This window comes from Podarcis gaigeae (genome assembly GCF_964106915.1).
Source record: "Podarcis gaigeae genome assembly, chromosome: 15".
In the NCBI taxonomy this organism is placed as follows: domain Eukaryota; kingdom Metazoa; phylum Chordata; class Lepidosauria; order Squamata; family Lacertidae; genus Podarcis; species Podarcis gaigeae.
This window is the reverse complement of record NC_139692.1, coordinates 4886637-4901596: the sequence shown is the minus strand read 5'-3', so window position 1 is coordinate 4901596 and position 14960 is coordinate 4886637. Positions and strand designations below refer to the sequence as shown.

Genomic DNA, 14960 nt, shown 5'->3' with positions numbered 1-14960 from the left:
CCATTTCTGACCTCTGCTCTGCATGTTCTTGGAGAAAGGGGGGGGGGGCTTGTCACAGCAGGAGAGGGAGGCTCCCAGGGTTCTTCAGAAGCCTCTTGACCCTCCTGCTCTGCTTCAGGCTCAGAGTCTGAACTGCTCCCTGAACTGCTCCAGGTTCTTCCTGCTCACTAAACCCTGTTGCCCCTTCAACATCTAGCCCCTCGTCCCAGTCTCCTCCCTCTGACCTCCCTGTGTCCCACCACCAATGCTCTGACTCTGAGCCTTCCTCCTTTGGGGTTTCCCTTGGCCAGTGCCTCCCACCTCTCCTCTTTATCCACAGATGCCAACAACAATATTTTCTCACAATAAAAACAAAACAGTATTTAGGCAAAATCATTTATTCGAAGGTCACATGCACTCCACTAGCCATTACAAACCCTTCAGAAATGCATGGTTTACATTTGGTATCTGTATACCAGTTTTATTTTGGTTTTCTTAAGCATAAAGGAGTGATTGCAGACAAAATAAATAATTGCATAGCATAAATAAAATCCGTAGTATAAATAATAATAGTGCACATCACTTTTTCCATTCACATATAAATCTTTCAATAGACTTTATTTTTAACCTACAACATGAGGGTATGTTTGAATATACAAATATGCCTGAAGTCTCTGTTATACATAGGAACATAGAAAGCTGCCTTATACTGAATTAAACCATCATCTAGCTCAGTATTTGTCTACACTGACTGGTAGTGGCTCTCCTGGAGATGCTAGGGACTGAACTTGAAGCCATCTGCATGCAAAACAGAAGTCCTACCACTGAGCTATCCATAAGAATGAATGAAGCTCACATAGTATGTTATATGACCATGTTCTACTCTATGCCATTGGCCACAATCGGTGATGCCTGTACATTTTAAGATCAACCTTGTATTTCATAGATATTATACAGTGGAACCTTGGTTGTCGAACGTAATCCCTTCCGGAAGACTGTTCAACTTCCAAAATGTTCGACAACCAAGGTGCAATGGGCGGTCATCAACTTCCATTGAGAAAATGGAGAAGCACACCTTGATTATTGTATTTTAGTGTTTTGTTGGAAGCTGCCCAGAGTGGCTGGGGAAACCCAGCCAGATGGTCAGGGTATAAATAAATTATTATTATTATTATTATTATTATTATTATTATTATTATTATTGAAAGCCATTAGACTTCCAAGGCGCATTCCAAATTGGAAGCATTCACCTCTGGGTTTTCGGCATTCGGGCTCCTAATCATTTGGCTTCCGAGACGCTCCAAAACCAAAGTTCCACTGTGTATGCACACACACACACACACACACACACACACACAAACTACAAACAAACTCGAAATGGCTTAAAGCACAATTACCAAAATTCACCCACTGAAATAAATGCTACTTCCTGTTTATAGAAACAGCAACTGAACAAACAAGCAAACAAATAATAAATAAATAAAATTTAAGCAAAAATTAAAAGTGCTAGGTATCCTGGATGGACCTTGGTAATATGGTATCCTGTGTGAGGCCAAAATTTGAAGTGGGGGGCCCAGCGCAAAGCCATCTTCCCAAAGCTGGGCAAGGGAGGCGCTAAGCTTTGGGAAGCAGGCATGAAACTCTGGCAGACTCCTAGAGCCCTCTTCTCCTTCTTCTCCTTCTCCTTCTCAAAGTTGGCCAAGCACTAACTAGGCTTTGGGAAGGACGTAGGAAGGTGCCTTTGCCCCCTGCATGGGGGAACCGGTCACATTGCCCTAAAACCTCTATAGGTGTAGGATGATCAAATAAGTAAATAAAGCCAAAATACAATTCCATATTCTTTGGAGAAGATGCACTGAACATTTGGTCTTCTTCACGAAACTTGGCTCAGTGAAAATGTATAACAAAGCATTTGAAAAACTTTCTTTGTCTCATTGCTTTGCTTCTGTTTTCAACCACTTGCCGTCATGCAGTCTCTTCAGAAATATTTTTAGATTTTCCAATAGTTGCTTGGGGCTTCCTTTTGAAGTTTTACAATTCAGGTCACTTTCCTTTTATTAAAAAAATAAAAGAAAACTGGTGTTGAAAGATGTGGTTTCCAAAGTTGTAGATCAGGTGTGAATTGGAGTCCGTAATATCAACTACCTATCTGCTCTTACAACAAATTTTTCATTTGATGAGTGTGATTAACATAGCTATTATGCATGCACACAGAGACATTAAATAATTGCTTGTTTTGTAATCAAAAAATCACTGTTAATTGATTTTTATCATCAAGTCATAATAGTCTTTAGTGAGTGTGGTCTCCACAACCAGAAGTTCATTTAGATGGGGTACAGTGATAAGGTAATCACACGCTCAGAAGATGGGTCAGTGAATGAGCATCAAAATTTAATTACAACTAGTAGAAATTAACTTCAGCATGGCTTATTTTCAAAGATGGAAATTGAAATAAATATACTGCAAGTATTTACTTGACTGGGAAGGCCACTGTCTCTCAACCTTTCACCTTTTTGCATGCAGGTGCTAATTCTGTTTCTTAATGCCCAAGTGTCTTACTGCATTGTGATGCTCATTTAGGCCTAAGTCACATCCACACCATACAATGAAAGCAACACCATATATCCCCTGAATCCCAGCATGAAATGAACAGTTCCACAGAGCAAAGCAATCGTGTTGGTATGTATGGGGTAAGGTGAATCTTCAAGTAGGCTGGCCCTAAGGTGCCAAGACCTGTATGTAATAATAATAAGGTCTTGAACTTGGCCCGGTAACAAATCAACAACCAGAGCAGATCTCTGAGCAGAGGTCTTCTACGATTGCAAGGTTTCACTCCTGCTCAGCTGCTATACAGCATTCAGCAGGAACTGCAGTTTTCAGATCCGGAGCAAAAGCACATTACAAAAACCCAGTTCTGAAGTCACCGGTACCTGAACTACTGTGGTCAAGCTTCCCCAGTTCAGTCCAGATAAAGGGCCAGTGAACTCTCCCTGATACTGGTTCCCTCCCCCCCCCCCTTTCCAAGTGTCAGAGTTTTTGTTTGTGAGGAGGGGGTTGTCTAATGGCAGGGATGAATCCCATTATGAGCTGGGTATAAGCTCATATTGGGTTGAACATTTTAGGAACTGTGAGAGCTCGGATTTCAATCTCTTCAAGTTTTGAATTTGGCCCCATCAGTGCTCCTAAATAGAATGGAGCCAATCAGTTAGCTTTGATCCATTTACTATGCTCAGGATTAACCAGCTCTGTGCAAACACCTGCTTTGCATCACTGCAGATAAGACAGCTCTTTATGAGCAAGCTGTCTATGCTTCATAACTCAAAATTGCAGCAACATCATGTGTGGGGATGATCATAGCTATGGCTCTGGATTTGTCATGCTGAAATAGCAATAATCCATTGGGGACTCAGCTAAACTGGTAAAGAAAAAGTGATTTATGTGTTGTATGTGTGATATACACAGTGCCACCAGATGGCGACGTGGAGACCAGTTTTTCTCTACCTGTTTTCCCTATTTGAATTTACAATGCTTTAAACTGAAACGCTTCTTTGATGTGTCTAGATCCAGCCTAAGGGTCACCAATTTCTGCCACTAAGCCCAAAACTAGTAACAACTCTATACATCAGGTGCAGCCAGTACAGTGCCCTCCTGTTGTTTCTGGACTCCATTTCCCATCATCTCTGACCATTGGACATGCTGGCTGGGCTGACAGTCCAACCACATTGACTACCCCTCATATAACCATTGAGTTATGCCTAATGTGAGTATTTAAGAGAAAACTGAAACAGATCTACTTACATTCTGCGAATGCCACCTCTTGGCAAGTTCATGAAGGCTGCTTCTAAGATTATGATATTTGTGGAACTGTGGCACAGAATCCAGGGAATTGTTAAATGTCTTCAAATCTTTCTTTTCACACTGTTTCTGAAATGAGAGGATTGTTTTAAGGTCACCTGTCAGATTAAACACACCATTGTTAAATATGGCAGCACTACAGCATAGCTGTGGAATTCAGGGCCTATTCTGGTTCAAATCCCATTCAGGGCTTTTACCTGAGAAACTCCAAATGATCATAGGTAGCACCGGACGAGAGGCAGGGAGGGCAGTGCCCCCTAAACAAGGAGCTTGCCCTCCCATTTCTGAACTCCTGTCATCAACTTATGCTATTATTTTTCTTTCTCTCCCATGGAGAAATATACTTTACCTGTTCTGTGCCAACAAAGACTTCTTCTTTTTTTCTGGTGCCACCACTGCAGATGAGTCATGTCTTCTATTTTCACAACTAGTATTTCTTCTCACAGTCATCTCCACCCCACCCATCCCCGTGATCCAGATTTAAAAGGCTTCCAGAATGTTCAACCTTAAATAATGGGCATCTCTTTCTACTCCATAGGTGACCAGACCACATGTCACATGTTAAATGCAGTCTGCCAAGCCAGAGGCTCGCTCACCTTTCCTTACGCAACTGATCAGCCACCAGCTGGGGAATGCAATAAATATTGGTGTTCCTTTGCTGCTAAGGAGCTTATTAGGTACATCAGTTTGGGATGAACTGGGAGCACTGGTGGAGGCTTTAAGCTCTCCCCAGTGCTCCTAATCCAGGCAGTACTATTGCTCCTGTGCTGCCAGTCTTTTGCACCTTAACAACATGGAGGGAAGGCAGCACTTCCACCCAAGCCCAATTTTGCCACCCACAAATAGCATGGGAAAATTGCTCGAACCCCAATTTTATCTGACTAGAGATGCAGATCCTGAACAAACACTGACCACAGGAGGGAATTCATCCTGACTTCCACAGCTAAGTAATCCTCACCATGATAACAAAATGGAACGACTCTGTCCTGTGTTTTCAATGTAGTCATAAGCAACTATCCCATCAGCGTAAGGGTTTACCCTTGTATAATGGGACTTCCTCATCCTCCACAATATGCCCTATGCTCTCCCCAAACCTGCTTCAGAGCAGATTTAGAGGGGCATGGAGGGAAAGGGGTCTTGTTTTGCAGGTGCAAATCCTTGTGTTGATTGGACCATTACTTAGCGCTATATTGGATATAAGGCAGGGTCATGACACAACTATGATATCAAAACAAAGATACTAGCAGAAAGACTACCTAGAGCTTATCTACGTGTTCATTCTTGAATATAATTGCTGCAAATATAGCACAACACTTAAACAGTGTGCACTCCCTTAGATGAAAAAATGCTAGATGTTAATTCTGAGAGATCAACATGCTCTGGACTTATAAAATCCCAATAATTAGATCAGACACTTATTAACAATGTGACATTCTCAAGCACAGTAACATTCGTGATCCCCAATTAAATCCTGATACCGGCAGTCTGCTTCACTTATCAATGTTAATACATCAATGATATCCCCACTGTTGCATTGTAGATTTTTTTTATATTTAAAAAAAGATGTAAGTCCAATTCTTCTCACATACTTCCTGTAAAGTGATCCACACATTGTAGATTTCAGGTGACTATTTTAATTGAGATGTGGAGCTTGTGTTGCTCTCATCTCCCTGTCTATTTGGCCCTTCTGGTTAGGCTGATGGTAGGGAGACTCCAACAACATATTGAGAGCCAAAGGTTCCCCATCCCCATGTTACGGCACATACCAGTGGGAGAAATTGTCTCTGGACAACTTATAACATGTGGTTTGAAACAGAAAGTCAGTCAAGTCAAAGTTATGCATATAGCGCGTTCTCCTTCATGGAGAGCACGTGTTGTGGGCTAACAAGACACCCACTGTTGCTGGGTGGGAAAAGAGGATTGGCCACCATTATGATTGAGTTCTGCTTGTTGCTGGGGAGATTTATATGTTGCCATTTTGTGACTGACAGCCATAGCCTTTATATGCCCTGTGTGCAGCGCTGAGCTTCCTCTTTTCACTGCGTGTCTCAGCTTAACATCCATTATTTTCAGAGACAGTTTACTATCTCACCCGCCCACCCTCCCTAACTTTAGGGTTGTTCGCTTGACCTTGCTATACCTGTCATGGGGTCATCTGCTTTTGGGGCAGGGGCCCGGCAGGAATTTTGTCCATTTTGGCTGATTGGCTGGTGCCATTTGGTTTTGGCCTATTTCAAAAATAATGAATTACTGTTATTTCAGGGCATCCAAATGCCACAGTACTATGCAGGGCTTTTTTTTCAGCTGGAACTCAGTTCCGGCAGCTCTCAGGTGGGTGCCATTGCCATGCTAAGAGAATAAAGGAGACATTTATGGTGAGGAGTTCCAGCACCTCTTTAAAAAAAAAAAAAATAGCACTGGTACATTCAACAAGGGCTGGAAGGATGCGATTATTATTCCAATTCATAAAAAGGGCTCGACAGATGACCCGGGAAATTACAGGAATATCAGTTTATTGTCAATAATTGGGAAAATATATGCACGGTTCTTGTTAACTAAGCTTACTAAGTGGGCCGAAGAGAACAACCTGATTGGGCCTGAACAGGCTGGTTTTAGACCGAATCAGTCAGCGGTTGATCATGTCTTAGTTTTATACCACCTTGCCCGGAAATATTCCGCCCCAAATAGAGGCCAACTTTGTGCAGCCTTTATTGATTTAAAGGCCGCTTTCGACAGCATCCCCAGGGGATTACTTTGGGGAAAATTAGCACGATGGGGAATAGACAAAAGACTTTTGTGGCTAATAACTAAATTGCATGACGGATCAGCCGCAAGGGTGAGAATCACTCCGGCCGGCGACCTCTCAAATTCAGTAACCATCAATAGAGGTGTCCGTCAAGGATGTATCCTTGCTCCGACCCTTTTTAATCTATTTATAAGTGATATGAGGGTGCCTCTGATAGATTCTCAAGAAACGATCCATGCCCCCCGCCTTGCCCAATATCGTTGCCCCCTTCTACTCTACGCAGACGACGCAGTGATCCTATCTTTCTCAAGAGTAGGCCTTAGGAGGGCACTGAAAATTTTTGATGCTTACTGCAAATCAAATTTTCTTACAATTAATCATGCCAAGTCCAAAGTTCTAATTTTCACCAAGAGTCGAAAAACCTATAATTGGAGAATAGACGGAAAAGCCATTGACCAAGTCTTTAAATTTCAATACTTGGGAGTCCTTCTCCAACACAACATGGGCTGGAAGGTCCATCTGGCATATGTATTAAATAGAGCTAAAGCCCTTTCCTTTGCGCTACTGCGTTTTTTCTTTTCAGATGGGGCTTTCCATATTCCATCAGTGTTAAAAGTTTTCAAGGCAAAGGTGATTGCAACAATAGCATATGCAATCCCAATATGGGGGTCCTTTGTTAATCTAACCCAATTGGAGGTAATCCAAAACCAGCTGCTAAGAAGGTTGCTAAAATTACCCAGGTGTGTAGGCGATACTGCTATACGTCTCGAACTAAATGTTACATCTCTAGAAACCACATTATGGAAATGCATCCTCTGTTACTGGTTGGCATTATGGCATAAACTTCCAAATCTCCACTTGATACAGTGTCTCTGGAGAGACGACTTCCCTAGCCCTTGGGCAAAAATAATACATGGGAAACTTGTGTCCTTAGGACTATCTCCATCTGAACTACTAAAATTGGATTTAATTTCTGCCAAGAGAATTATAACTCACAAACTAGAGGAGATGGATTTACAATTTAATATTGCGACAGGTGGTGGCACCTGTTCGCCGATAAACCTTGGCTTAACACCACCAACAAAGCTTCCATCTTATTTAACTACCTTATCTGTGGTGATGCACAGGTACGCCTTTATAAAGGCTAGATTCAATGTTTTCCCATCAAATGTGTTGGGTAACAGACTCTCCAACGGACAGATCTCACTCCTCTGTGACTGTAAAAGTGGATCTACAGAATCATTATATCATATAATCTTCTGTTGTCCTATACATTCAGCTTCACGGTCCAAGTTTCTGGCCCCATATTTATCGAGAATAGCTGACAGACCTCAGGAAGCCCAAATAATATACTTATTAAACGACGAAGACTCAAGTAGATCCCTTGCAGTCGCTAGATACCTGATTAATGTCTTATTTCATAAGAGGAGAAATGGATCACTGTATGACTCTGACAGCTTAGCCAAACTTAGGAACCATCAATAAGTGCCAGAACTAAGACGCATATCCCCCAAAATCTGAGGGATTTGAATTTCGGTTGACATAGAGGGAGCTTATTGTGTATAGTTTACTTAATTGAAGTAAAATTGGTTTTATAGGGGTGTTTTAACTTGGAACTGTTTAAATTGTATTGTTTATGGATAAATTTTGATGTATTGTTTTTAGATATGGGCCAATGGCCGTAATAAACCAATCAATCAATCAACAAGGGCTGGCGCAATACATTTTGGCACCTGAGGCAAAGTGCAAAATGGTGTCACCCTCCTCACCAGCGAAGAAGGGGTGAGTGAAGATCTATGTCAGGAACAAGAGAGGAAGAAAGATCTCCATCCAGACCTACTGCTTCTGTGGATCCTGCTACTGTCTCACCTGGCCTCTTGGGTGGGCAGGCCCTGCACGCCACATGCAAGTACGTCTCCCAGAAATACCAGTATATCAGAGGATAGCTCAATCGGAAGAGCACAAGGCTCTTTATCTCAGGGTCAGGGGTTGGAGTCCCACGCTGGGCAAAAGATTCCTGCATTGCAGAGGGTTGGACTAGATGACCCTTGTGGTCTCTTGCAGCTCTACCATTCTATGAATTTATCTGGCATGCTAATACTTAGTTTTAATTTTTTCCCACAATTTTTTTTAAAAAAAAAAATCCAAAAAAAAATCAAGAACCTTTTTACTTTCTTACCGGGTTTTGTTTTTCTGGAATATCTACCAGTGGTGTTGAAAGGTCTTTATTCTTCTGAAAATAAAAATGACAAAACACAGTTAGGTAACAAAAGTTAGAGTAAATATTAGACATAACTGGATCCTTCCAGCTTTCTTCTTTAAGGGTATTTTTCCATAACAGCTGTAAGGGGTGACTCTTTCAGGAAAGCAGTATCTCCTCTCACTGAATGTTCAGCTTTCATTACAAAACATAAATCTGGAAACCTCTTACTTGTGACTTCACTCACTTTTTGGTAGTTATGCACAGTACTGCCCTTCAGGTAACTTTAAACACATTAGGTTATATGCTACATGCTATGTTCCAACTATTCTGCAATGATCTCCCACCTTAGTCAACTTGACTACAGAAGTTCTGGCTACTAGTTTGTGATGCATTAGGAGAGTTTGATATCGTTGTTCATGCATTTATCTCTGTAAGTGCATGCATTAATTGTTCTTATTACTCTTTGGCTTTTTAAAATGGGAACTCTAGTGGCTGCAACTTCACAGTATCCCATTAGGTTTTTGAATGCTCATCAGACGGAAATGTAAATTTCCACTAATTTAATTCTATACAGTAGAACCTTTACTTACAACTGCCTCCACTCGCAGACGTTCCAAGTTGCGACCGTGGCAAACCCGGAAGTAACCGGCAGGTTTGCCGTTGTTCACGCATGTGCAGGAGTGACAATTGCCATTTGCGAATGCACAGAAGTGGTGCTCACCATTTGCGCCTGCGCACCACGGTGCCTCTCCCAGCGACCCATTTCGCCATAAGGACAGGCCTCCAGAACGGATTGTGATCATGAGTAGAGGTTCCATTGTACATAAATCTTAGATTAGGGTTCAGAAACCTGTGACCTTTCCAGTGTTGCTGGACACCAACTCCCAACAGCCACAAGAAGAGGGCCATAGATTCACTATTGCTGTCTTAGATTGGCTGCATCGACAGAAATATAGTGTCCAGATCAAGGGAAGTAACACTACTAATATTCCCACTCTATTCTGCCTTGGCCAGACCACACCTGGAATCCAGTGTCCAGTTCTGGCCACCACAATTTAAGAAGGTTGTTGATAAGCTGGAACATGTGTAAAGGAGGGCAACCAAGATGATCAAGGGTCTGGAAACCAGGCCTTATGAGGAGCGCTTGAAGGAACTGGGTATGTTTAGTCTGGAAAAGAGGAGACTGAGAGGAGATAGGATAGTCATCTTCACATATCTTAAGGGCTGTCACATGGAAGAGGGAACATGCTTGTTTTCTCCTGCTCTGGAGGGTGGGACTTGAACCATTGGCTTCAAGTTACAAGAAATGAGATTCCAACTAAACAGTCTGAAAAACTTTCTGACAGTAAGAGCTGTTTGACAGCCGAACAGATTCCCACAAGAGGTGGTGGACTCTCCTTCCTTGGAGGTTTTTAAACAGAGGTTTGATGGCCATCTGTCATGGATGGTTGAGCTGAGATTCCTGCATTGCAGGGGGTTGGACTAGATGGCCCTTAAGGTACCTTCCAACTCTACAATTCTATGATACTATGATTGTTTTCTTTCATTCCCTCACCCTTGAATTGCAGTCGATGTATAAGTCAAGGATAATGGGCCCTATTCAACCCAAGGAATGGACCTAATAAGCCATGTCTATTAATTTCATTGGATATACTCTGAATAGAACTAGCATTGGATAGAACCCTACACACACACACACACACACACACACACAAACACGCATCTTGTCTAAAATTTGGAGTTTCCCAATATGCTGTAAGAAACAAAATACAAAATGTGGTTCAGTATTACATATAAATTTGCACTGCAGTCCTATCACTCAGAAGTAAGACTCACTGTGTTCAGTAGGCCTTACTCCCAGGAAAGTCTACATAGGATTGCAGCCTCAAGTCAGACATAGTCAACCACGTTCTGTATATAGTTATAACATACCACTTGATCCATTGCGTGATGCAAGTATTTCTGAGTTTCAATAAGGGCAGCTAATAATTTTCCCGTTGGCCGGCAACTGGCATACACTCCAAAGCAAAGCAAAATCAAACAGCTGGAGTGCATTGTGGTGAGAGTAGCGTGCTTCGGTTTTCTTCTGCTGAATCTAGCAAAACTTTTGATGCTCACCCTTTTTATATACAAAGGATGCTAAAGGAAATGATTAATATCTACCACAAAATCGGGTAGACCAAACCAAGGTTGGGACTGCTGGAAATTACCTTGAAGAGTGCAGACTTTTCACTGTTTATCTGATGTTGAGGTGCATGCAGCTTTGAAATAAGAGCCATACATATATGGGCACACTTTCTACCAAAATAAGCACCACCATCCAAGAATTGAGACTGAATCTTTGAAACTAGAAAGTACCTTTTTTAGAATCATGTCCTTAGCTGATGAGACAGAAAGGTACTTTTTGTTTAACCGTGCCCTTAAATAACCTAATTAATTAATTAATTAATTAATTAGGGGAGGAGCTTAAATGTGATATCTGAAAGTATAGGCTCAGTGTCAAGGACAGTTTACATTTGATCCCTAAGGGCTGATAGGTGCTGCTACCTCTTAAGAAGGGCTTTGTATCAATTTTTATTAAATTTCATTTAGTTAGTGTTAAGTTGTGGGTGAACATATCAGACGACAACAGCTCTTGTTTATTCAGAGGCCAGAACAGAACTGAACTAAAGAGTTCAGTCAGCCTGCTTATATAGAGCTCCAGTACACATAATTGTAACAACTTTCTAAAACTATCCAATCCCTGAACGTTACTTTCGATCCCTTATTTGCATAACTATCTAGAGTATCCCCCTGCTGGCCCAGAGTGGGAACTTCAGTACATAATGGTTAGTTTAAATACTGCTTAATTACAGATGTCTCTCAGCTGCATGTAGAAACTCAAAGCAATGAAAATAAAATGAATTAAGACCATAAAATCAGAATTCAGTTAAAAGCATGCTGCAATAAAGAAGAATAAGTTCTTGACAGTAAGAGCTGTTCGACAGTGGAATTTGCTGCCAAGGAGTGTGGTGGAGTCTCCTTCTTTGGAGGTCTTTAAGCAGAGGCTTGACAGCCATATGTCAGGAGTGCTCTGATGGTGTTTCCTGCTTGGCAGGGGGTTGGACTTGATGGCCCTTGTGGTCTCTTCCAACTCTATGATTCTATGATTCTAGGTCTTCAGTAGATGCCAGAGGTTCGGTAGGGCAGGGAGGGGGTTTATCGGACGTCAAATGGAAGGGATTTCCATAAAATTGGACACACACACACACACAATTTTGAATGCATGGCTCCTGTGGAAGCCAAGCCATGCATCCAAGCCCTGGGAGTTGCCTAACAGTGAGTCCCACAAAGATCTCAGTATCTGGCAGAGACTTCAGGGATCAGACAGTACTTGAGCTATCCTGGACTCAAGCAGTTAAGTGCCTTGTAAATTAATACCAGAACCTTGGAATGCCGCCAGTGCATTTGTCTCATATATTTGTGTACTGGGGATATGAGACATGCTCATGGTGCTTGGTCTTTTAATGGCCATTTGTAATCATGCGTATATAGCACAGAGATACCACTGTAGCCACTATAAGCTCAACCAACAGTACCCTCAGCAGCTTCAGGTCCCAGATTTCTTTGGTAAAGCTATGATGGTATTTTAACTTCTGTTTGTTTTAAAGTGGGGTTGTATTCCCTCCACCCCCCATTTTTCCTGTTTTCTCTTTTGTAAATTGTTTTGAGGGTCGTTGTTTTTTTTACAATCAAGTAGTGTTTAAATTTTATGAAATGAAATAAATAAATGGAAGTTGTGGAGTTTACAACTTGGAAAATCATACTGCCTGAATTTCATCATCATAAAAATTGAGCTATCTGCTACCGGTTGCAGCTTTAGACAGCAAGCTTCACAGGAAAGTGAGTGAGTGATAGGAATCAGGCAGTGTATGGAGCATGTGCTGTTCTTACTAATTATGTAAACCTATTTAGGACAATCTACTGTATTTTTCTGTGTATAAAACTGTTTCAAAACACAGACGCACTCCCAGTGGTTGAAGGAGAGAAGGAAGGAAGTGCAATGTGGCAGACTCTGACCTGCAGTCATCCCTAATTTGCTATCGCAAAGAAGACTCAACACTCCAGCAGTTGGGAGAAAATGTTATATTTATTTAAACATAACACAGAATATGCAGCTGAATGGTGTTCGCTAAAGACTTACATCAAAACAGCATATGGCTGTCAGGTTCATGCAAAGTATGATTTTATCTGGACTTGACTGTATTCAGGGACATATTATTGACTGCTCCATTGTGCATTGTTTATATTGGTCTGCAATAACCATTTCTCCGTTTTCTTTTGCTATGGACAAAATGTATCTCTCATACATGACAGATGGCCATCCAACCTCGGCTTTAAAACTTCCAAGAAATGAGAGCCCACCACATCTTGTGGGAGTCTGTTCCACTGTCAAACAGCTCTTACTGTCAGAAAGTTCTTTCTGATGTTTAGTTGGAATCTCCTTTTCTCTAGAGCAGGAGAAAACAAGTTTGCTGCCTCATAATATTTGTAGACCTGCTTCTGACTTGGTCTTTTATCTCTTAGTTCATCTTTTATGTTTGTTAACAATATGTATTAACTTGTAAATTGTTAGATGCCTTGGACATTTTAAATTTTAACATTTTATGGAATGGTTGAAATTTTAAAAAGGAAAAAGGAAAATAGGAATGACAATTTGATACTGGCCTGAGTTCCCACCATTGCCAAATCTCCTTTTTACATGTACACACACACACACACACACACACACACACTTCTAAACATAACTTCTAATTAAAACATGAGCGAGAATGGTTAAAACTGCAGCTCTGTGATCAAAATTAGTAACACTCCCAACAAAATGTCTGATGAGGTTAGAGTAGCATCAGATAAAGCTAAGCTAAATCATCTTGTGCAGAATATATGTCTACATGATCATGGTGTATCTTAGATAACAATTGCTAAATATAATACAGATTAACTGGAAGGGTTGCAATAATTTTTAAATGTTTATTAATCTCTTTCCTGTACCACAAAGTGATTCGTGAGTGCCCAAATCTATGTTAAGCAACGCTGTCACACAAGGCCTTTGTGTGTAGACTAGGGGTGGAAAAGAAATATGATCCAGCTTGAATTTAAAGGTAAACCTACCTAACTCACTTTCCAAAACAATACACGAACTAAAACATAGTTATCCTTTCATGCTTCTCTGATGTTTGCAATGCAGTTCTCTGGGTAGGGTAAGTAAAGTGTACACACAATACATGTGCATACAAATGCATATTTTTGGTAAATAATGTATGAAATGCATTATGTTAGGGGACATTGCTTTACTAAAAATTCACACTGAAGACTCTTTTAAAATATGGACATGTGGAGAGCTGAGCTTAAAATTGGGAAAATGGTAAACTGAGAGAAAGTGAATCTGACAGATCCACCTATCTGTAGTGTGGATTAGATATTGATTTTATGGGCCCATGCAAAGTAACCCCCCCCCCTCCATAGAAGGCATTCATTTCTATTATTATTGGCAAACCTTTACTGTACTTTCACTACTTATTACATTTGTGTATCGGCCTGGAAAGCTCTGTCGGTTAGAACATGGTGCTGATAACGCCAAGGTTGCTGGTTTGATCCCTGTATGGGCCAGCTGCGTGGTCTTGCATTGCAGGGGGTTGGACTAAATGATCCCCAGGGTCCCTTTCAACTCTGCAATTCTATGATTCTATTCATTTATGTATGACCCATGGCTTATGATGTTAACAATACAAAGAATCCTGCACTTACACTTCTTTCCACACTGAAAGTGTTTCTTCTAATTAGTACACTCTGAACGAACTCTTTAGCTGCAACATTAAGATCAATTTCCTGAGATTTCCATTTCTGTGTTTGAGGCATGCTTGTCCAATGCTTAACCCTACAAATGTATTTATTCTGCAAAGGCATGAGAATGACCTTTCTGAGGAAACAGGCCTGGCCAGATAAACTTTGTCAATTCTGGTAGTAGCTCACACAGATGTTTTTTTTCCTTGCTCACCACTTGGAAGATCAACCACATCCTGATTCGAGCTGCAAGTTCTTTCCACTCCCTTGCAATATCCAACAACATGTCATGATGAAGCTGTACTCAAGATAGTTTCCAAGTCAGTTTTGTGAAAACTTAGAATATACGTGCTG

General features: G+C 41.1%; 1 protein-coding gene across 2 annotated transcripts in view; it reads right to left on the bottom strand.

Moving 5' to 3' along the window:
* The window catches only part of LOC310832190 (uncharacterized protein), a 120927-nt gene that overhangs the window by 34466 nt on the left and 71501 nt on the right, over window positions 1–14960 (bottom strand). The window contains exons 1-4 of one of the 2 annotated variants that reach the window (XR_014558146.1): window positions 10716–10867; window positions 8760–8813; window positions 3778–3903; window positions 362–2030 (exon numbers count right to left, since the gene is read on the bottom strand). Coding sequence is in view for 1 of the 2 variants with exons in the window: in XM_083713844.1 (XP_083569970.1) it covers window positions 3778–3903; window positions 8760–8813 (180 nt within the window). In the remaining variant the exon portion in view is untranslated. Of the gene's footprint in view, window positions 1–361; window positions 2031–3777; window positions 3904–8759; window positions 8814–10715; window positions 10868–14960 lie in introns of those variants that run through there. The other variant, XM_083713844.1, reaches the window with a different exon arrangement.